Source organism: Xylaria bambusicola (assembly GCF_022495145.1).
Source record: "Xylaria bambusicola strain CBS 139988 unplaced genomic scaffold F5B22scaffold_6, whole genome shotgun sequence".
Taxonomy (NCBI): Eukaryota; Fungi; Ascomycota; class Sordariomycetes; order Xylariales; family Xylariaceae; genus Xylaria; species Xylaria bambusicola.
The window spans coordinates 904,130-927,043 of NW_025953559.1; the positions used below are offsets into that span (position 1 = coordinate 904,130).

General features: G+C 50.0%; 6 protein-coding genes across 6 annotated transcripts; 3 read left to right on the forward strand and 3 right to left on the reverse strand.

The window, feature by feature from the left end:
- Window positions 1-6,403: 6,403 nt before the first annotated feature.
- Window positions 6,404-7,231, forward strand: F5B22DRAFT_643293 (uncharacterized protein; the record flags this gene model as incomplete). Its single annotated transcript, XM_047978246.1, has 2 exons — window positions 6,404-6,993; window positions 7,066-7,231. 2 exons carry the CDS (start codon window positions 6,404-6,406, stop codon window positions 7,229-7,231), a joined length of 756 nt encoding a protein of 251 aa, XP_047834290.1.
- A 1,717-nt stretch (window positions 7,232-8,948) lies between these two features.
- F5B22DRAFT_468581 (Annexin) lies at window positions 8,949-11,775 on the forward strand. The gene is made up of 2 exons (XM_047972128.1): window positions 8,949-10,895; window positions 11,037-11,775. Exons 1-2 carry the CDS (start codon window positions 9,171-9,173, stop codon window positions 11,628-11,630), a joined length of 2,319 nt encoding a protein of 772 aa, XP_047834291.1. The 5' UTR covers window positions 8,949-9,170; the 3' UTR covers window positions 11,631-11,775.
- Window positions 11,776-12,130: 355 nt separating this feature from the next.
- F5B22DRAFT_593688 (phytoene dehydrogenase) lies at window positions 12,131-14,870 on the reverse strand. The gene is made up of 2 exons (XM_047974006.1): window positions 14,121-14,870; window positions 12,131-14,044 (listed from the first exon to the last, which is right to left on the reverse strand). Exons 1-2 carry the CDS (start codon window positions 14,155-14,157, stop codon window positions 12,336-12,338), a joined length of 1,746 nt encoding a protein of 581 aa, XP_047834292.1. The 5' UTR covers window positions 14,158-14,870; the 3' UTR covers window positions 12,131-12,335.
- F5B22DRAFT_468665 (uncharacterized protein) lies at window positions 14,777-17,129 on the reverse strand. Its single transcript, XM_047972129.1, has 3 exons — window positions 16,857-17,129; window positions 15,871-16,797; window positions 14,777-15,818 (listed from the first exon to the last, which is right to left on the reverse strand). Exons 1-3 carry the CDS (start codon window positions 16,877-16,879, stop codon window positions 14,996-14,998), a joined length of 1,773 nt encoding a protein of 590 aa, XP_047834293.1. The 5' UTR covers window positions 16,880-17,129; the 3' UTR covers window positions 14,777-14,995.
- A 982-nt stretch (window positions 17,130-18,111) lies between these two features.
- On the forward strand, window positions 18,112-19,400 carry F5B22DRAFT_468814 (uncharacterized protein). The gene has a single exon (XM_047972130.1). The coding sequence runs from the start codon at window positions 18,243-18,245 to the stop codon at window positions 19,224-19,226; it is 984 nt and encodes a 327-aa protein (XP_047834294.1). The 5' UTR covers window positions 18,112-18,242; the 3' UTR covers window positions 19,227-19,400.
- F5B22DRAFT_660592 (cryptochrome) lies at window positions 19,401-21,987 on the reverse strand (the record flags this gene model as incomplete). The annotated part of the gene is made up of 2 exons (XM_047980303.1): window positions 19,401-21,424; window positions 21,482-21,987. 2 exons carry the CDS (start codon window positions 21,985-21,987, stop codon window positions 19,912-19,914), a joined length of 2,019 nt encoding a protein of 672 aa, XP_047834295.1. The 3' UTR covers window positions 19,401-19,911.
- Between the last annotated feature and the right edge of the window lie 927 nt (window positions 21,988-22,914).

Below are 22,914 nucleotides of genomic sequence, written 5' to 3' on the forward strand. Positions count from 1 at the left end.
ACATAACGCCAAGATGCATGTCAATACTACGAGTACGGTATTTCAGGAACAGGCTGGCTATCTAAATTTAGATTCGTTCTAGATATAGATCTGCGAATCTACAATAGACAGTCATACGTCATGGATTAGATTGCCTAGGTGAAGGGGAACAGGAGCAGAGCAGGAGATGAGAGAAGACCTTTCGCTTTTCGAGGTCGGAGAGTATTTCTTGCGGGAAGTGGTCAACTCAAACAACAACAAGCGAATATTGGGTCCTGTTGTTGCTCACCGCTTATTTTCGCGGTTCTTACATCCGAAGACTAGCAGGAAACACTCCTATGTAAGTCTTCATAAGTTGCGGTCATAGGAACAAGATGGGCAGAACCCAGTATCATCTAGGTATGCACAAAGATGTGGAAGCTGAGGCTACGGACAACCCTTGGCTTCTCTGTTGCTACATATCGCAGATAACAGTGTGAACGCCCCCAAGTACCTGACATGGCGTACTCGGTGCAAGTTAGTACTGTTCTCTGGCAAGGCTAATATATATCAAGAGCAACCTAGAGTGTGCTGATGTGCAAGGTGTTACACCAACCGCGAGTGGCTATTCCACTTTCCATCATACAAGTTCCTGGTGATAGTATACAAATACAGCATGCTCCCTTGTTCCTTTGTAAGCCCAATGCCTCTAGTCCAACCTGTGAATGTTTGGGTATGCTCCTCCACGAAAAGATGATCCTCGGATAGCAGAAACCTCTAAGATAGCGGCCTCTTCGAAAATGGTAACCACCTCGTAGACAGAATGGCTAAACCCCGTACGACAACCCGAGGGCTTGAGAGTGAACACGTATTACATCAGGGAAAGGGAAAACAGCGACTGGTTCATGTGTTTGGCCTCGGCCATGGGCAAATCCACGGATCAAGACAAGGAGAGCCGGATTGCGCGACGCCGGCTCTTTTTACAGATGTATAAGTGTCTTTGTGATCACCTCCTCAACGGCCTCGTTAATAATCTCGCTCACATTTATAGCGAAAATATGATGAAACTACTTGCTCTGCTCTCTACCAGACTATACTTCGTCACGCCCCGAGCTTATCAGATCAGCTAAGTCTACTTTTAAACGCACCAGTAAGTGGAAGGAATGGTGACCACACGAGCTGGCAGGATACGGCTCAGTCAACTCGTAGCAAGCTGCCTCTACCTCTCTAAAAGTCGGTGGGCTTCCTTGCTATTCTCATCCTTAATAGTTTAGATATAAAAGCATTCCACAAGAGCTGGATGATATAGCTTGATAGCAAGTGGATGCTAATGATAGATAGACCTGCGCAGCTTGACATCTAGACCGGCTTTTGGATAGGGCTCAATGCTAAAAACCTCCACATCATTTTTAAAGAAGATTAAAGAAGACATAGGAATTGCTGAGAAGCCCTTGCTAGCCGATTATACGCCTCTTTTCGGCAGAGATTTCATGTAGTGCATCATGCCCGGCCCTGCCTCTTAATCTGGGCAAAGGACCTCGACATACAAGATATACTGTTCAACGTTGAGACTGATCTAAATTATCCTGGCCTGAAGGATCAGGGCACGAACAACGCATTGGATTTAACAACAGAGGATGCTCATCAGTCGGAAGAATCAGAGTGACCCGAGGCTCTTGATAATACTGCAGACCATATTCCAGCACTGGTACGTTGTACGGACACCAGCGCATTTTTCTCTGCTAACCAGACCGTAGATGCCTACACCACTGCCACTGCGACCGCTAACAGCTACCTTGGCAGTAGCAAGCCATGTTGAACACCATTCTGGTGATATGGTGCAGTTCGCCAGCGGCTGTGGGCAAAGGCAGTCCTTCAAGAGACATACGGGCAATATTGAAAGTGAGGCTATAAAGACCGTGCTTCATGAAACAGATCAGTTAGACCTAGCTGGTCAAGGCCGGCAGCTCAATTATATATAGAGCCAAAGTCAAGCCGCGGAGGCTAAGAGTGAATTGGATGACCAAGGACTTTAGCACCCCTAGCAGACTATTGCGTTGTGTGAATAGCTTCAATTCCAAGCCCAGTTATCTGCCCTTGTTATACGGAGCTTGTAACTTCCTGAGAATCCCTAGGTACTCCATGTGCCGTCATAGAAGACCTCGAAAAGCAGCTCAAGGCAAATAAAAAAAGAGACGTCTGGTCGATCAAGTCAGAGCTGAAGGCTGAGATATCTAAAGCCGTCCAATCATTAACGGCAAGATTACCCGACACATGTGATTGAGACATTGAAGCATGTCGACATGTCAACATATAAACACCCGATGGCCATGCATGCAGGTGATGTTTTCAAGTATAGCCGGAATAATTATTGTCAGTACGAAGTACAAAATATACAAAACGATCTCGAAACCCCAAATTCAGATGTTTCATCAGCCCATCAAGGGTCAATGTTGCGGTGGAGAAAGGTATGGGAGCACCAAGACTTTCCAGCAACCAGATATGTACTGCAGCTATATTTGATGAAACTGCTTCATGATTCAAGTAATAAGAGGACTGCCATACAAAGCATTGAAAATAGGTTAGTCCAGATATTTCATAAGGCACTACTACGTACACGAGATACACTACTTTCTAGGTAGCTTTTAAATGCAGTTTAGTTTTAGTGCCCGAAGATCAAAAGGTAGGTAATGCTTGTACGGTAGATCTGGACGGACGAAGCTTCGCCTGGCGTCATCGCCACGTGACCTATCGCGCAGCCATGCGCACTGGAATGCTTTTACCATATTTTCAGTATCTGGGAATGTTCCTTTGTTTCTTGATCTCACGATACTCAGTACATATACAGGCGTTCCCTTCAGTCTGGGCCTTGCCTCATACGCGACACTCCAATTGTAGCAGGATGGACACGAGCGACAACTAAGTGGATATACGCTAGTCAAAATGGCATGAAGTGAGGGGATTGAAACCCGTGCTGCAATTAGCGTCCATCAAGGACAACATGGTCTATTGAGTGGGTATGGTTGGCTAGCCGTAGGCAATGTCGTCGTCACCCCATTTCCAAACCGTCCTGCGAAGAGATCCAGTGTACAGCAAGTCGGTATGTGGCGTACAAGGATAGACGTGTAGATCACGTACATACTACGTATGTGAGCGAAGAATTACGATCCGCAATCGTACATGAGTCTTTTCTCAACGGGTCTGCTAGGTAGTTTACTCTTCGGTTCTGCTTTCGTTTGTTCTCGAATGCTAGTTGCGTAATGGAATGAAAATAGCCAGTATAGACATGCCGAAAGACACATCTGTCCCTGGCTGCTTGGGCCTGAAGCGCAGCAACTTGCCAAACGACATCCATACACCCACACATTACCTATCTGTACCTTACTATGTAGGGAGATAGATACTTAGATAGGCGACGGAGAATCGAAGATGAAAAGGATCGAGTAATACGTAAGCATGCACATGATTGAGGTGCGCTACACTGCCTTTCTGCTGGAGCTGAGCCTGCAATACACCTCTATCTGACCTCTACTACTTAAGTAAGTAAAGTACTTAGAGGCATGCGGCTAAAAGTGCCATCTGCGTACAGTAGTCTGCTGGGTCCCCTGCGCCAAGAAGGCTGTGCCTTACGGGGCTTCCCGGATACGAGTGATCGAGACCTTTTACCCCTTATAAAGCACCGAATAATTGAGCTCGCCGTGGTTAGGTGCAGTTGCCTAGTCGGTATACGAGTACACTAGGGACGTGATTTGGGAAGCTCACAATGTAGCCATCACCGTGATAATGGCACACGGCTTGGGGTGTTGTGGTAGTCGCTGTTTATCTGAGATGGATCATTAAGTACATACATACTTACCTACTTCGGAGGGTGTTCTCGACATCTTCAAACTACCGGGTATCGAACCTACTTACTTACTTACTTACGTATCAAGCTAGGACCCGTGGGACGACAGGTATCCTCGTCTGTCCTCGGTAACAACGGTGTGGGAGCCAAGACGCTATCCTGATGTGCAACGGGGTATTCGACATGCACACCACGCGGCAGACGAATGTTTCCAAAGTAAGTACAGCCTCCTCCCCATCTACTGCATACTTAGTACTGTGAATACCATACCTATCGATCTACTAAGTAAGGTAGATCCTTGCACTGCTGCATCTCGTGAGCGGTGCAGGGTTCTAAGCCGTCGGATATGTGCGCGTCTGTGTCTACAGCGAATTACACTATACATACGTGCTATGTAGGCAATGCCTATAGTACGCGTGTTAAGTAGGTGTGTCGGGCCGTTGTCACCGCAGGTAGGCATTGGGGGGGGCCTGTACATGTGAACAGAACGACATGAAAGAAATCAACGTCGAGATAGGCGAGGAAGGGAAGAGAAAAAGGGAATGACAACATATCGAGGGCATCATGTGCACCCTAGTACCTAGGTAGACACATGTATCTCCACTTCAAAGTTTGCACGCTGTAAGACATTTACCGTTTTACCATTTCCATGGCATCGATAGTATGTACATACAGGTCTTGACCACCGCCGAGGACGACATGGAATGTGCGAGCGAATAGATTAAATAATAATAAGAATGATAATGATAATATAGGAATTGTCCATTCAAGAGCGCGGATGATAAGAGGTTCACATCATCTTCGACATTGCACTGCTGATGATGATGTGCAGCCGCCGGCAAACACTCTGCAGTAGTGGACAGGTACATAGATGGCTACAATGGTGCAAATGATCTGGTCCACCGGAGACAGAGAGAGAGAGAGAGGGAGGGAGGGAGGCAGGCAGGCAGGCAGGGAACCTTGGTCCACCGTCTTGAAACCGTGGTGATCCAGCTCGACAATTGATTCGAGCTTCATGATAGCACACGCGCGCGCGCGCATTGTCTCCAAAGAGCAAGGGGCCCGAGGCAGCTACATTACTCAGTTACTAAGTACGAGTCGGGTAGTACCATGGTCTCGGTGGGATCGCCAACAACCTATGAATTGCTTCCGAAGTCTCCCTCCCCTATCCCTGCGCCGTGCTTGTCAACCAGGTACATACCCTGACCCTCCTGAATAGAATAGCTACATATGTATGGAGCTAGGTAAGCAAGCATTCTTCCTGTTGGTACCTATTTTCGTTTGATAGACTTGGACTGCCACAACCTAACATTACGTGCTTCCGTGTTGGCAGTGCCTGCTTCTAGTAATCTACTTATTTAGTCTACCGGTACTATACTCTGTGTGGTAGTCTCCCTTGCAATGGCGTCAGACTCTCCCACTTTGCCAGTCCCCGCACTCGGTTCTCACGACATGGTTCCAGGTATCAAAAAGACCATCAGGGAAAGAAATACCTAGCAAGCAAACAAATAGTCACTATGTAGGCAAAACAAGGTCTGTGACCAGGCTAGCAATAGCGTGTCTCTGGTGTCGTCCCCATCTCGAGAACCCCATCCGCACCCGCATGTAGAGCATGTAGAACATGTAGGTAGAGCATCCATGAACACATCACTGAATCCGTCCGTCTCCATCTAATCCATCATCCCATATTGGTCTCTGCCCGTCCCACTTGTGTAGGTACATACCGAGGTAGGTATATACATACTTAGTAGATAGAGAAGATGATTCAGGCTCGATTAGGAACAACTTGGAAACGACAAGACGCGTTGCATCCATTTATGCCTTCATATCTCGCCTACGTAGCCCTACTAGAAGCTAGAAGCACGCATTGCAGGTAGTGTACAATAGAATTATATAGCATCCTCCCCCCCTCCATACACACACAACACGCCAGTTTGTGCCCTCCCATTCCCGGGCCATCTGGTTCATCTCTTGTCTAACCCCAATTTATTTACTTACTTACATACTACCTATGTATATGTATGTAGTACTAGCACATCCGCTGCAGCTATATATCACCTCTGGCAGTCACCGTTTTGTTTCTTCTACCCTACTACTTCCTTCCCCTCTGTTTCGCCTAGTCTTGTCGGCACTTTGAACATTGGGTATCGGACCCCCATTCTTTTCTCTCTCTTTTCTATCTTCTCCTCTTTCCTCTTTTTCCCCCTCTCTCCCTGTGTCGACAGTTGGTCCAATCCTGCATGACCTGTTTCTTTCCCATCCTTTACGCCCGCCTGTGTAGCAGTACTCCGGTCACTGCCGTGTTTGTGTCTGTGCCTGTGCCTGTACCTGTACCTGTACCTGCGACCACCACACAGAAAAGGCTTGTTTGTAGCCAACGGAGAGGAACTGCAGATTTCAGCTGCCTCGCTTCCAGGTATCCGTGCGGCGGCACGAAAGGAGGAAACGAGTTTCATCCTTGCTACTTTTCATCAATTCTTCGCCTTTTTAATTAAACCTCGAGAAACACTCGAACTCACTCCCGGTCTTCTTTGTTTGTTTTATTGGCGAAACATTGTGTCATTGTCTTCCAACGCCTAAGAATCAACACATCAGTCTGCCATGAAGTTATCGTCAGCACTCTACTTTGTGGCGTTCTCGTCATGTGCTATAGCAGCCCCGATATCCGGGGTCTCCGGCCGAGCTGACTTGTCCAACTTCGGTCAGCGACAGGAGCCAAGAATGAGGTCGCCAATCAAGGTCCCGATCAACCTGCCGAGTACGCCCTCCGAGAAGAATGGATCCAAAACGCAGGGGATCCAGCCCAGTAGCAGTCAACATCAGCTATCGTCAAGTGGCGTCGCAAAGCCGTCGCCAAAGAAGACTTCTCACAAGTCAAAGAAGCCTAAGCCATCTTCTTATCTAGCGTCGCTGGCCCACCGTTTGAGCAGCAAGTCACCATTCTCCGACTCGAGCATTGTCAGGGAGGAAACGAGGGCTAGCAGAGGGGACTGGGAGTCGGAAGCGACTATTGTGGAATCAGAGACAAAGGCATCAAGAGAGGCTACCTTGTGGCTCCCATGTTTCTCTACCGACAAGACCCTACACTATCACCGCATCCGAGTAAATACTGACACGCTCGCGGTGAGCATTGTTCTTATTTTCATTGCTGTCGTACTTGTCATCGAGCTGTGGAGACCGGTGACCGCGAGGTAAGGGACACGTGAATAAGAACAGGCAATGATATGCCGACGTGTACGTTCAACGCTAACATGGATTTCTAGAATTCGCCGCTTCCGATCCAGCCATGGCCCAATCTATTTGAGCGTTGAAGGGGTGGGCAAGGAGGATCCAGCACGAGACGCGCGCCTCCTCTGTGGATCGACGGTCAGAGAAATTAGTGACAGCAAGCGAGAGGCTGAGAAAACCGAGTTGGTGACAACAAGGTAATGATTGTCACGAGGTGGGCAATATATATCCAGGGCTATGTAGGTTTTTATGCGCTGGCGTTTGGGATTACGAATTCGCATTCTCGTTTCGGGGGTCTATTTCATATGCTCGCGACCAGCGAGAAACATTGACATGGGCTGATAGAATACACCATCGCTAGTTTTGGCGATGAAGGCATAATGCGGATTATGACACAATCAATGAAAACCGATGGTATCAGCCATCCTGTAAACAGAGATCATTACAACTCGAGCAGTGATAAGACAATGCGTTGACGATGTGTGGCTTTCGAACGAGAGAGCGAACAAGACCCAATTGAGTGGAGGCGCCCTCGACGTAACATAAACATTACAACGCCTTTATGGTTGAGATCCACGGAGCAGCCGATGAGCAAAGCATATTTACGCACGTTTCGTACATGGTTTCGATGATGGCATATGATCATGGGGCACCCCGTCGATGTCCACTGGTAAGCTTGTATACTGATTAGGTGGGTGCGAGTAACTGGAAAGTGGCATTCTAGATCTCGCTGGTTGACATCAATTCAAACGCAACAATGGGCCACGTTCAACTGTGTTTACCTGCATGTCTCTTAACAACTCTGTACGTGTTTATGCGTATGCATACATTCCCATACGTATGTCCAATCCTCAACATACACACACCGATGGCTTGCATTGGCTTCTGCACCCGTTATCAATTATAGTGCTTCATTGTTTGGGTCCGCAAATGATGTCGAGTCCGGAGAAAGATGCGCTGACGACTGACTGGCTGCCTTGGACTTTCAATTCGCGTCATCACTTCGGTTGTATTCTGTTTCTGCCATCGGCCATACACCGACATTGAGGCAAAAGCTGACAAGCAACTTGCCATGCGAGAAGCGAATCATTTCTCCCTTAGGGACTGAATAAGCCTAAGCCTGCTCCGTGTAAGCAAACCACAACACGCCTAGCTATCGACGTACACACGTCTACGCATCCTAATAATCGGTGTGTTGGTCGCAAACAAACCAAATGCCAGTTCACGCGTGCAACAGCGACTTTGTCTTGTGCGATGATGGGCAAAGTTGGGTTTGGCCCCCAAACCGGGCCCTGCAGCAACATTGCTTGGCGATGGCCGCCTCATCTGCAAGAGCTCTTTAGTCTTGGGAGCTTGTCTCGACGGGCCAACCAGCTGCTTCTCTCGAACTCGAGAGGATAAGAACTTCTAGCAAAGGAAAGGCGATCGAATCCTGCGCCTCACGGCCTCTCCATCTATCTCGGCTAGATGCTAGCCACCTACCTTGCACATGTGTGTGTGTACTATAGTATTGTGTGGTCACTGTGTGGTGTTAACAGGCATTCTGAGCTTCTTAGTCAGAAGGGTAGTTGTTTGTTTCATGGACACGAAATGGGAAATCCGCTATTTATTGATCATCTGCTGCTCTCCTCCCCCTTCCTTCCTCCCTTTCCACTGTCGCTCACAGATCAGGCCCTGTGCGGTATCACGAGGTAAGGGATATCATTTGTGACCACCTCTAGCAAGCGCTGCGGTAACGCGGTGACGGCCTTCGCTACGTCTCGCGCAATTGCACACCGCAGCTCGGCCTCACCGTGACCAGGGGCATCGTGGGGCGTCGACCTTGGCCATCATCCACACATCCAAGCCGAGAAGCTACATACACCACGCCAGAACCACACCACGCTACCGTACAAGCTCCCCATCAGATCCACCGCTGTGGGAATCCAACAAGCCAAGTCCAGCCCTACCATCTGCTGTTACCCCGCAGTATTTAATCTCATTCGCTGAATCGTGTGTGCTTTCTCCCAGGAACCAATTTGAGGTAGCTTACCTACTATTGAGTGTCCATCTACGTAAGACATTGGTCCGAGTCAGTGGTCACGGGCCTCAATAACTCGTCACTCTCCCGAGACTCGTGCGTCGCGTGCGCGCTGCAAGTATGTCTTTGCGTGTCGGCGACGACGGACGTGGACGCTCTCAGTCTCGCGATCGTAGTCGGCAGCGCGTCTCAGAGTCGCCCTCCATCCTGAACGCCGTTCGCATGCCCTCTCCGCCCGCCGGCTTCAGCTACGACGATACAGGCCCGCGACGGCCTGCCTACGATTATAACCACAATGGTCACCGAGACTCATACCGCATAGCCTCTCCCACCCAAGAGTCACGATACTATAGTCGGAGCCATGAGGGTATCGACATGCCCTCCATGCCAGATGTAGACTCACGGTATTCTAATGCCACTACCCAAGAACCGCGCAGGTCCAAAGGCGACGTGAATGTGGTAGAAGCCGTGCAAAGTACGCTTCGAAAGGGTGCTGACGCATTTCTGCCCGCTAAATATGCGTCCAAGCCACAAGAGAGCCGCGATGAGAAAAAGAGCCGCAAGAAGGAAAAGGAAGAGGAACACCTGGCTTACGGTAGCGTCCCATCCTTGGCTAATACCAAGCCCAGTGCCGGCAGCCATCAGCCTCCACAGCCTACGCAGAATTATACTATGCCAGGACAATGGGTTCATGACAAGCCTGACGAAAAGTTGCCGTACTCAAGCGTCAATGCCGCTCCGCCTATGCCGAGCTCATCTCATCGCAACTCCTATGGCGCGGATCCTCGATATTCGGCGCCCAATGTACTGGCGGTCAACCAGCCCTCAAGCTACGGCCGCAGGGACCATTCGCCTAATCCCCCAACTAACCGCATGTCCACACTGAGCGTGAATACGGGTCATCATTCGGCGTCCTTATCCTATAGCAGCAGCTCTGGCGCGCCGCCTGCATCCCCCCTCCTCGAGTCGTACCATGGGACGTACCAACAATCGTCACCAATGCCGTCTCCGCTGCTTCTCGCCGCGCACAGCCCCAAGACGAGCGGGCTTGATATCATCGAGCCGCTCTCGCCTGGGCTCTCAGATGGTGAAGGCGGGGAGAAGAAGACGCGACGGCGCGCCCGGTTCTACGATCCCGAGGATGACGCAGAGCGGCTGTCGCAGGCCCTCAAGGGCGAGCACCGGGCGCCCAAGACGGATGTGCTAATCGAGATTCTGCCAGGACTGACGCACGAGCAGGTGATGGAGCTGCGGACACAGTACAAGAAGCTCGTCAAGATCGGCCCGGACAAGCGCGGCGTGAACATCGCCAAGCACATCCGGCTGCGCCTCAAGGACGAAGACCCGGTGTTGATGAAGGCCTGCTACGCCACAGCGCTCGGCAAGTGGGAGTCCGAGGCGTACTGGGCCAACTTCTGGTACCAGGGCGACAAGACGCGCCGCGAGCTGCTCATCGAGAGCCTTATGGGCCGCACCAACGAGGAGATCCGCAAGATCAAGGACGCCTTCTCCGACAAGAAGTACAAGGACTCGCTGGTGCAGTGCATGCGGACAGAGCTCAAGGAAGACAAGTTCAAGAAGGCAGTCCTGCTTGTCCTCGAAGAGCGCCGCATGGAGGACCGCGACGGGTACGGACGTCTTTTGCCGATTGATCGTCGATTGGTGGATGACGACGTCGAGGCCTTGTGGAAAGCGGTGCGCGCCGAGAAGGGCGGTGAGAGCGCCATGATTCAGATTGTGCTACTCCGTAGCGACGAGCATATGCGAGAAGTGCTCCGACTCTATGCTAAAGTGTGCCACAGCAACTTTGCGCGAGACGCGCTTGAAAAGAGTGGGAACCTAGTCGTAAGTTTTCATCACATCTTTCTTATTCACTGGAGGTTAAGTTCGCAATACCTCCTGTTTAATCTGCCAATCTAGATCTCGATCGAGCCGTAGATGCAGACGCATGCGTAGTTAAAGCTAACAGTGACTTTTTTCCCCCAGGGCGAGCTACTAGCGCACATCCTCAACGGCATTATCAACAAGCCCGTCCGAGACGCGCTGCTCCTACACCACGCGCTGACAGCGTCCAGAAAGGATGGTCTGCGGCGCGAGCTGCTCATCAGCCGTCTCGTGCGCTTCCACTGGGACCGGCAACACCTCGCTGCCATCAAGAAGGCGTATCGTGAACGGTACCGTGAGGACCTCGCGGACGCGGTGCGCGCAGGCACGAGCGGCGAGTGGGGGCTGTTCTGCGAGCAGCTCGTCGTCACGCGCATGCCCGATGAAGTCAAGCGCTTCGAGGCCGTCGAGAAAGTCGCCGATGCGCGGGCTCGCGAGGCCGAAGAACGGGTGCGCGAGCGTGAGAAGGAGATGGATCGTGAGTACGAGCGACAGAAGGAGAAGGAGAGAAAGCGAGAAAAGGAGAGGGAAAGGGAAAGGGAAAGGGAAAGAGAAAAGGAGAAGGAGAAGGAGAGGGAGAGGGGAAGACATCACCATGGCCGTAAGAGCAGCGAAGGACTGCTAGTCGTCAGGGATTCTAAGCACCGCGATCATAGCCGGAGCCGGGAGCGCAGCAGAAGCCGACGTCGTGATTAAAGAGAATGGAATGGGTACACCTTTCCTCGATTACGATGTTGAGCACGATTTCTCTGTTATTTGTCATGATTTTGCTTTCCTCACATCTTTATATTATACGACTGATTCAAAAGGGCCCGGGACACGACTGGTTACTTATCCACCTAATCACCATGATGAGTCGAAGAGACTAAAATGAAACGAGCAAAATGCATGCATGCATGTTAGATATATAGGTGCAATTTGGCATTTCTTTTGGAGACTTCGGTTAGCTTAGCCATGTCACAATTTGATACGAGATTAGATTGCAATGTTGCATATTCCTGTGTCCGTGGACGAGTCTCGCAGTCTATGCCCTAGTATAACTCTACTGTGCTGCGTTGATGCCCAAAGAGCAGCCCATATTGTTCATTCGCTGAGAACTTTTGTGAAAGGGGGAGTAACCCATAATACATGTTCTCGGTGCTTTTCGACCAATGGCGGGATAGGCCCAAGATTACTACTGCTCAGTCAACTCTAATATAGCATGCCAATAATGTCAGGCAGATGCATAATAAGATTCACGATATGGAGATGGATTAAATTTCCTAATAATATGACTAACTAAAACAAAATTTTTTTAATAATAATACCATGGCTCGGCTTCCCGTCTGGTATGATCAATAATTATATACACAAAAGCCAAACTGTAGGCACGTCAGCCTCATTATGTATGTATATCAAGTGTTACCGCGAAGAGAAACTGCTATATGCCAGAAAATACATCACAATAGCGGCAACAATTAACAAGACCGCAAACAAATTCGACTCGCGAAACGGTGCATGTATCCTGTCCAACTGCCTCGTCATGGAGTTCTGCGGCATGCCCTGGTCCCGAATGATACTCGGACGACCCCTCCACGGGACCGCCATCCGCATATCCTCAAGGATCTGCTCGGCGGTGATTTTAGACCCTGCCAGGACGATAGGCACGCCGGTTCCCGGATGCGTGCTAGCACCGACGAAGTAGGCGTTCTTGAAGCCTTCGGCGCGCGTCCTGGGGCGGAAAGCCAACACGTTGAAGAAGCTGTGGCTCAGCCCGAGGATGGAGCCCTTGTCGAGGTTGAACTTGGCCTCCCATGTGAACGGGTCGTTGACGATCTCGTTCGTTATCGCCTGCTCGAGATTTGTGCAGCCTGTGCGCGCTTGGACGGTCGCCAAGACGGCGCGACGCGCTCGCGATACCAGCGCGTCCCAGTCTTGCTCCCGAGGGATCCCGCTCTCGCCGTTGGCAGGGGCCGCGGAACCCCTGGACTGGAGAAGATGGCCCACGGGCACGAGTGCGATGAGGGAGTCGCGGCCTTCAGGGGCGGCGCTGGGGTCGATGCGGCTGGGCACGTTGACGTAGAAGCTCGGCTCGTCGGGCAGTGTCTGGCGATCGAATATGGCGTCGAAGGACTCGCGGTACTCGTCAGCGAGGAAGATGTTGTGCGTCTGGAGCTCGGGAATCTTGCGGTCCAAGCTCCAGTAGAAAGAGATAGAGCTGCAAGACCCGTCCTTCTTGCGAAGCTGCTCGCTGTAACTCTGTGTTTGCGCTGCTTTCTGGGGGAACAGGTTGCTGTAGGCGTACACCAAGTCTGCGTTCACGATCACGACATCGGCTTCTAGTACTTCGCCAGTTTCTAGTTCCACTCCACGCGCTGTCTTGCCGTCTGGGTGCGTTAACACCTGCTTTACGGGCGTGTCGAGTCGGTATCTGACGCCCAATCTCTCTCCTACTCGCTGCAAGGCGGCGAGTACAATCTGAAAACCACCCCGGGGGTACCATATTCCCTCAGCAAGTTCTGTATACTGAAGTAGGGAATAAGTTGCCGGCGCATCGAAGGGGCTCATGCCCATATACATAGTCGCAAACGTGAATACTCGACGCAATCTGTCCGACCAGAAGTATCGACACGTTCTGTTCCAGATACTATGGAGCGGGTGGAGTTTCAGTCCCGCAAGGATGAAATTGGGCGTCGCGAGCTGCCATAAAGCAGTGAAGTTGCGGTTGAGCACTTTAGAGATACTCAGCTCGTAATGTCCATGAGCGTCCTGGAGCCAGCTGAGATACCGGACGAATCCGTCCTTGCCTTCCCATCTTTCAATCTGCGTCTTCATGCGCGCGAGGTCCGTCGTCAGCTCGAAGTTTTCGCCATCGGCGAACCAGACGTTGTAGTTCGTGGGGCATTGGAGCAGCTCGACGCCTTCAGCCTCCAACGTTGTGTCGAGATCGAAGAAGCACTCTCGGAATAGCTTGGGCAGCAGTAGTAGCGAGGGCCCTTGGTCGAAACGGTGGCCCTCATGTGTTATTAGGCTGCATCGTCCGCCTGTGAACGAGTTCTTTTCCAACACCGTTACAGAGAATCCAGCTTTAGCCAGTCTTGCCGCGGTTGCGATGCCACCAGCACCGGCGCCTGTGTCATATTGTCAGCGAACATGGCAACACGAATGACACAAGAGAGGTGTCAAAGGTTCGAATGTAAATCTCACCGATCACAATCGCTTTTTTTGGTAGTACTTTCTCCATGGTAAGTAAATCCCCAGCCCAATACAGAGCATACTACGATAAAGGTCTTGAATCTTGAGTACGAGATCTCGGGATGAGAAACCAAAAGAGGGGAGTACTGTGACCTCCGTATACTGACTGCCCTGGAAAAGCAAGGCACGCGGCGTATCACACTAATAAGTACATCATATCTACGGAATGAGACAGATCCGGGTGTTCCCGTAGTTTATACGATGAACACCGATCTCTCTGACACAACATGGTAGAGGATGATCGCAGAATTGCGCTAAATTTTCATCCACCCGCCCTGCGAATATCCCAGGCACGCTGCAGCCCATATGCATGCAGATTAGTCTGTGACATTAGGAATTTGAAAAAAAAGAAGCCTAGTTTCCAAGCACATGGGTGGTGTGTGAGATGATCTCATCATTTTCGAAGAGAAGGGAATTTGGGTTGTCCGTGCCTGAGAGAGTTTCGATGATTCATCACCGCATACAGCTAGCCAAGCTAAGACACGAGCCGACTCCACCCCTCTGAGGTGTTTTTATCGCTTTCTTTGTTTTCCCATCCGCAATTTCGATCCCGAGATTCTGTCTACGGTTCCCCACTACTAAGGACCTTAAGCTTGTCTGGCATGTGAAAGTACTCACGTTGTTCTTCCAGCTACTACATATCTACATCATGCCTGCATTTTTCATTTGACACGTGGCGTTACTTTGGGCCTCATCTTATTATTGAGTTGAAAGGTGTAGTATTAGAATTAAGGAAGGTCACTTTATTGAGCTATTCGCTGCAGCTCAAGGAACACAAGTAGACAGTATTACCCCTGGCACGCTCTGTTCTAAACTAGAAATGGCTTTCATGATGTTCGAAGGTTCTTCCAGGCAACCCAAAGGCGTCTGGAACGAGGGACGGTTGCTCGCCCTTTTTTCGTCTTGTGAGGGACACCGCTTCCCTCTCGGAGAACACGGCCAATCTCCATATAGCTTTCTACCGCCACTATGAGAGGGCCTCTAACTTCGTCAGGCAACAAGTCCATTGTAGACCGTGATTTCCCATACTCCTGGAACGCAAGATCTAGAAGCTTCTGTCTGAGTACTTCTGCTTTTGGTTGCTTGGGACCTTTCAAGATATCCCGAGGAGTCAGATTTTCATGGCTGAGCCAATCTGTAGGCAGATAGACACGACCCATTTCAGCGTCAACCTGAATATCGCGAGCAATGTTGACATACTGCAGCGCATACCCCATGGTTGTAGCCGCTTGAATGAGTCTTGCTTCGTCGTCCTTGGATAGCCTTGTAGCACTGTAGTGGAACGCTAGCCGGAGGCATAACTCGCCAACAGTGCTCGCAACGCGGCTCGCATAAAGCTGGATGTCGGCCTCAGTTTCGATAGGGAACTTGGCGTCAGTGAAAGCTAGATCCATACGAAACCCTTCCAAGAGCTCGTAGAGGGGACCGCTTGGGAGAAGCCTTGTGGGCAGCAGTTTTAAGGCTGACCGCGCGGGCAGAGGGAAGTTTTTCTCAGCATAGCTATCGACGTCGGCCGTTACGCGCGACTGTTTACCCGGGCCACTGTATGCCCGGTCAAGATACCCAGTAAGTTTTTGTATCCACTTCAACGCTTCAGCTTTGCTATCAGCATCATCGACGAGGTCATCGGCAACTCGGCAGAATGAATATCTAGTAAATGATTAGATTTCGTCGTGGAAGCAATTTGGTTTGTGAAACTTACAACAACACTAAGTCGATGCGCAAGGCACCAGGAAAGACAGCACTAGCAAGATAGAAACTGCGGCTTTTCCTCCGGAGCGTGCTAACAGCTTCTCTTATACCTCTGACCCGCTCCATATCATACTTCGCCGGGTCTGCAAGTGCCGCTTTAATGAACGCCTTGGGAGACACGCGTCGGGAAGCCTCAGGAAACATTTCTGGGAATGTGTCGAAAACCGCCATGCTTCTGTCGAATGCTACTAGGCCGAAAACTACCATAGTGTTTGTTACCAGGAAGAAAACAGCTTCTTCAATCTCGAGGTTGCCCCATAGACACCAACCAAGCTTGGTTCCTGATTCGATAGCCCATGTTCCTCGCCCCAACGCGAGCTCGTCAACAAGCCATAGATAGATTGTAGGAAGACCGATGGGAAGTGCGATGCAGATAGAAGGGAGCTTGAGCAGGAAATAGCCCGATTGTGTCCAGGTAAGTAGAAGAAAAGGACAAGCCCAAATTAAAATAAGGCCCAGATAAGTTCCCTCGCCTCCCTTGCTCACAAGGATACCGCCAATTAGGATGGCGGCAGACAGCAGAAGCTGACCACAAGTTCTGAGACGGCGAGCGGCTGGAGACGACACTTCATGGTTCGTGAGGAATTGGGCGTGCAGAACAGACTTGTTCAATAGAATGTAGAATAGCGCCGTGATATAGGTTTGGATTACAAAAAAGAACAGCTCTTCAATTGGTATGGCGAAGAGTCGGGGTCCAATTATGGCATCCGGAGGGTAAGTCCAGATACTGTTGCGTATTAAATACGAATCCCAAGGCAAAGTTGAAAAGAAGGCTATCAGAATTAAAGCCAAGGTTTTCAAGACATCGAATCGATGAAGAAGGGGCTTCAGGATGATTGTCAAGACACCAGCGAGGGGAATGGTGTACACAAGGTGCCTGGTGGTGAATATTAGTCACAGAGTTTGAATTCAAATGCCATACATGATTTGGCTTACACAAAAGCATAATCATACGCCATGGCCGGAAATGTCAATATGCCAACGGGGAGAAAATGATTTGGCTTCTATGGCAGCAGGCGGGAAAGGGAAGCTCACTCGGCTAAGGTTCACTTTTTTTTGTTTGAGTGACGTGTGTTTATATTTAGGTTTAGGTCAACGCAAGAGCTAATGAGAGTGACAGAGAGACAACGTACGCATCATACAATATTGATCCTAAAGAATTTCCCCATGACTACCTACGCGATGCCATTCCAGCGTGGTCCCATCACGAATCGCTTGGCGGTCTCTATTTCGCGTGCCTCAACACCTAGCCCGAAAGAGTACATACCAAATTCGGCTGGCATGCCGGTGTCTAGTAAGTTCATGAGATCATAGATTAATTCTTATCTCCGGGAGTGGAACTTATTCGATTCACACCCTCTTTATTGTCCGTTATGATCGTTTCTGATCGACTTGCCAAGGCGGGATATCATAGACGGCTCAGATCTAGTAACTAGCGTAGGTGTAGGGCCGATCTAACTCAACTATGGAATGTCGAGAACATCATGACTACTGCGTATAAAACATGTTTCGTGGTAGGATCAACCAGAACGTGCCCGGATTTCGCGGATCGTAGTGGCAGTATCGTAAGTTTTCTAGACAGAGTAGACCACGTATATGTTGTTGTTTGCGCTATGCATTGACTTGTTGGCGTGCATTCCCGCGACGTCTCGTGTAAAACGTCCTTATGTCTTGAAGACACTCCTTGTAACATGACCGAGTATATTAGTATGAAGACATAGGCGCATTACTATAAGAGCCACGTCTTGGAGTTGATTTCACATACCATTGCAAAAGCTGGGAGGGGTCTGAAACCGAGTGTTCATAACGGGAACATCCGTGACTGAGAACGATCACCTTGTGTCTCATTATCCTAGACCGCTTTCCGCAACATTGCTGTCTTGGTTCGCTGCTATGTGGGATGGGCGCAGATCTTTTGGCGATGGGATTGTTTCATGCAAAACCAATGTCTAGTCGCAATATCGACTTCTCAGCCAGAAAAAATTTCGGCCTTTAGCCACCATGTTGTTGTCTACGAACGGTTTCCCGATAATGTTTCAACAGTCGCTTTACCCATCCCTCATGAAAATCTTGAATTTGGTAGGCTTAGATGGAATGCGTAGCTAGATAGCTCGGTAACTCACGATGGTATATTATTAGCTTCAAACGCACTAATGACATATACGGCATATACAGATATTATCTGTTAAAGCTATAATATGTAAAATATGAATCCGCTGACTTGCAAGCTGGAAGTTCTACTGTACGATATGTCGACGTGTATATCATCATGGCTGTTGGTATTGGGAACCCTAGCATCCAGGTCACGTAGCTGGCGTCAAGATGCTCCGACCATCACAGCACCTGTGTCGCCAGGGCATCGCTAGGCCAATTGGCCGCTCATTACTATGCCAAAAAACTTCCTCGAGCTGCTGGCGCGCGACGATAATACCATGGGGCCGTCTCTCGGGCAACTTTATTGCCCAGACTCACGGACCGAGGCACTTCGCAACATCCCACTCGCGCCTCTCCGCGCCCTCCAAACCAACATCGCAAGAGCCGATCGCGACCGCTTTTCCATCAACTCCCACAGAAACACACGCCAGCGACCTATTATCCCCGCCAAATCCTCAACGTCCAAAGCGCAGACGATGGATCATCGCCATGACGCTTATCATCGTCGGCGGATTCATAGGCACAGTAGCCGAATGGATCATCTTGCCGCCGCCCATTGATTCCGCGAGAGAAAGATTATTGGTAGAAAAGATCCAAAAGGACGGCAACGAGCTTCCGATTGTCAAGGAGCTATCAACAGACCCGGCTTGGACGTCCTGGGATGCGTACAGCGGCGTGTCCGCCGCACGGTCGCGCATAACCTCCGGCCCGATGGCAGGGTTCGCGGGGCTCCCGTTCCAGCGCATCTTCCACAACGCGGCGACCGGCGAGGTCGTGACGGTCGTGTACTTTGGCGGGGGGCTCGCCGGGTTCCCGGGCTTTGTGCACGGTGGCGCGCTGGCGACGCTGCTTGACGAGTCGCTGGGACGTTGTGCCATTCTCCACTTTCCGAGCCGCACCGGTGTCACTGCGAACCTCGACATCACGTACCGCCACCCGACGAAGACGAAGCACTTCTACATCATTCGCGCGAAGCCTGTCGTCAACCCTGACGATGACGTTGTCGGCAGGGATGGCGTTAGGAAAGGCGATCGCAAGCTCTGGGTTTGCGGCACCCTCGAGAACGAGAAGGGCCTTACCGTTGCTGAGGCTAATGGTCTGTTTGTAGTCCCTAAGGGATTCAAACTTCAACCTCTCGTTAAAGACTTCTAGATCCCGAGCCGATAGGGGTAGATGTGGATGGTCCTAAGCTCATCATGGGTTTACGGATATGCATTACGGAGCTCTAGAGTAGAATAGAAGTCTGCTGTACTTGCAAACAGCAAAACCTTGTACGTCCACGAGACGAGTAGATTTTGGGTGTGCACGATACATGCAATGGAGAGGGGGTTGTCCATCTTCTCATCAGCTGTTGACCAAGAAGCTATCAGACAGTGGGACGATGCACACCCTCCCGTATATTTACAAGCCATTCAGTTAGAAGTGCTACAAATGACCGAATTGTTGTAGATGCCTATCTGGCAATATATTATTAACCTAATCGCCCTTTGGGCCAGGCTGATTACTTGATGTGCGTGTAGGTAGATACCATGATGGTAGAAACATAATTGAAGTCCGCCAACAACATTGGCGCTGTATTGAATTGACTAATATAGTCGACGAAAGATCTAAACTTGCTGACACTTCGCAATTTTGTTTTTAATGAAACCCTGCCTTTTCTTTTCCAACCGGGAACACATATAGGCTCCTGTGATCGCCTATGCTGTCCTAATAGCAACATGCAATCAAGGCCGTGCTTGAAATATTGTACACACTCATTAACCATTATTCGTTTTGAATTGCACACACAGACTCCTGTTGTATAGATCATGATTGTGGCGCAGAGCTGCACGTCTCGTTATGCAGGTCCGATGTGGGATTGTGACCATGGATGTGGTGGTATGGCCCCATGCACTTGGGTGTACGATTGTTGAAAGCCACCACGACCTCCGTGGAATCCTCTTCTTGGGCCACCATAGCCACGCCCCCTTCCACCTCCACCCATACCTCGTGCTCCCCCACGAGGACCGCCACGATAGTTGGCCGTAGAATTTCTCGCCCCGTGTGGTCCCTGAGCGGTAGGCGGTTTCTCTTCAATACCATTATCAGAAGGCGTCGATTTAGAAGTGGTCGAGTTGTTCATTTCACCTCGTCCCTGGCCACGCTTGCGAACGTAAGGCCTACGGGAAGACTTTGGTTTCCCTTCGACTGAGAAGTTTATCCTTTTCACTGGGTTTTCAGCCATGGCGAGACCATTCAGGCCGAACCGTTCCCAATCTTCCTTGGGCGTCGTCCATGGTTGGAATAAATTCTCGAGTTTCTCGACCTTTCGAATTTCAGGCACCCAACAACGAACATACTCCCCATCCTTATCGTAGTCGAAAGCTTGTTTCACAGGGTTAAAAATACGGGCGTCACCCCGAGGGTCGTTGCCTACTCCAGCGACATACTGCCAGTTTGACCAGTTGGAGTTGACATCGTAGTCGACGAGCATGAATTCGTACCACTCTGCGCCATAGCGCCAGTCAATGTTGAGGTGTTTTGCGAGAAAACTGCCGACGTTTTGCCTCGCCCGATTGGATGTGTATCCTGTGTGTATCAACTCTCGTTGAGATGCGTCAATCAGACTTTGACCAGTTGTACCCTCGAGAATTCGGTGCACAGTGGCGGCGACGTCGTCAGTTGATTGTGACTGCTCTTCGGCGGATTTGTCGTCCGTACGCGCTGTTTTCCACTTCTGACTGTGTTCATTCCGAAAGCCCGATCGATGAAACAGCTTCGCTCGAAATTTTCGGGTACAGAGTCTCATGTAGTCGCGCCATAGCAATTCGAACCGAATGGCCTGGGTACCTTCATTTTCCCCTTGTCCGTATCCGTCCGTATTTTCGTACTTATCATCAGCTCCATCCTCGTAATGCAAGAGTTCTTCGTGGACTTGGCGAGCAGATATACAGCCTTGTGCTAGGTAGGCAGATAGCTTAGTGCTATAATCTACCCCCAATAGCCCATTGCGCGATGACTTATACGACGAAGCGCTGCCTGAGTTAATCAGGTACTGCAGACGATCTAACGCATTATCCTCACCACCTCGGAATGGATGAGCAGACTTCATCTCGTCCACACGAATGACTGCCGGAAGATCTCGTTCAATAGGACGAAGAAAGGCGGCCTCAAGGGCTTCAAGAGACGTCGGAATCTCGAAAGGATCTGGTTGGGCGGGTATCAGAGATGCCTCGACGGGCTTGGGCAGAGAGCCCCCTGAAGGTCGCGATTTCGTCGGTCGTGGACGCTCTCTCAATGGTTCATTCATCTTGCGGTATGAGGTGAAAACATCTGGAAGATCTTGAGGGGTTGCTAATTTTAGATCTCGGCTGACGAAGTATCATTAGCTCTACCCACGGAGGAACAGCAGAGAGCAGCATACGTACTCGTCAATAAAATACTTCTCATCCACACACATTTCGAGCTGGATACCAAGGGCCGAACAAGCTTCCTTCAAGTTCTTTTCCTCTTGTTCCTCTTCGTACCCTTCTTCAGCAATCATCCAGACTGCACTGACCCTTATTTGCTGTTCTTTGAGGCCATTTATAAGATCTTTTAGCAATTCATGAGACTTCCCGATCCGTATATTCAAATCGTTGCCCAACTTAATATAATTGTCCTTGAGATTCCAGAGCGATTGAGCTATAAACCGAGCTCGGTGCGGTCCGCAGCGCCAGAAACGGCCAACTTCGCTTCTAGCCTCGGGATAGGGAGATTTTGTACCATTCTTCAAAAAGCCGGACACTTCCATTTGATAGGGAGGGATGACATGGAGAGGGAGAAGATGTGTGAAGCCGTGATCTTTTGACGAGGCAAGACGGTCCAATATAGGATTATCTTTTACGCGCATGTCGTGCCGCACTAGATAGATCACGACGTTGACCTCCGACATATTGTTTGCACCCTCTGCTGTCCGAGCTGACGAGAAATATCGAACCCCAGCCGGCAAGGGAGAACAGAGACCTAGTAGACGATTTGTTCTACCAAATGAGCAGTCCGATGAACTTATAGTGTTGGAAAAGAAAGCTAAATTTTGAGAGGTGCACAAGGACAAAGCCCAGTACCGCACGTGGTGTAGACGAGGCAAGGAAGTGATTCCACGCGTAGTCCGTATGTTGAGTGATCTAGTCTGTAAGACTCGAGCAAGGAGAGTGTAGCTTCGCATCCAAGCTCGCTGTTACGTGATCCAAGAACCACAGCACAGTAAAGGCAAGCGGTTTAGTGACTGGAGCACAACTATGCGAACGATACTAAAGATGCTAGTAGAAGTCCGATTCTCCAGGTCAGTATCATAGAATAAAGCCTAGAAGCATAGCAGCTAAGACCTGATCCTAAATCTCATAAACTAAATAAAACATTTGTTAGTCTCCGGTTTCTGGGGTAATGGAGGTCGAGGCCTCATGTAGTGCCGAAGCACCCTTATAAGTCTCGATCCGGCCATATCTTATGGGGTTGAGGTGCAAGACTCACCAGTATCCATATGACCTTTTAGTCGCCACCAGGCCTGGGTTAGGAGCGTTTGCTAGCTCAAAGCGTGAAGCATGTAAAGCAGAACGGGTGTACTATTGAGCTAGAGAGTCTCGAGGGGTCCAGTGGTGATCCTCTATCGCTCTTTGATAAAAGGCATTCGAGATGCTTTACGTATGGCAATAAAACTCTATCTTCTGACTTTGGCACTCACTGATGAGCCAACAAGAGACGGTAAACGCCTAACAACAACAGGCGTTTGCGGCCAAAATGCCTCTCTCTTTTTTTATGGGATTTTGTGTTTTCGTCTTTTCCGTGTGCTTCGTCGCTTCTTGCCCTGAATTTCCGCCAT

Coding starts and splice junctions, on each gene's coding strand:
- F5B22DRAFT_468581 (XM_047972128.1), top strand. CDS start 9,171: ATGTCTTTGCGTGTCGGCGACGACGGACGTGGACGCTCTCAGTCTCGC. Junction 10,896..11,036: donor AAAAGAGTGGGAACCTAGTC/GTAAGTTTTCAT, acceptor TTTTTCCCCCAG/GGCGAGCTACTAGCGCACAT.
- F5B22DRAFT_593688 (XM_047974006.1), bottom strand. CDS start 14,157: ATGGAGAAAGTACTACCAAAAAAAGCGATTGTGATCG. Junction 14,045..14,120: donor AAAAAAAGCGATTGTGATCG/GTGAGATTTACA, acceptor AATATGACACAG/GCGCCGGTGCTGGTGGCATC.
- F5B22DRAFT_468665 (XM_047972129.1), bottom strand. CDS start 16,879: ATGGCGTATGATTATGCTTTTGT. Junction 16,798..16,856: donor GCGTATGATTATGCTTTTGT/GTAAGCCAAATC, acceptor ATTCACCACCAG/GCACCTTGTGTACACCATTC. Junction 15,819..15,870: donor CGCATCGACTTAGTGTTGTT/GTAAGTTTCACA, acceptor ATCATTTACTAG/ATATTCATTCTGCCGAGTTG.
- F5B22DRAFT_468814 (XM_047972130.1), top strand. CDS start 18,243: ATGCTCCGACCATCACAGCACCTGTGTCGCCAGGGCATCGCTAGGCCA.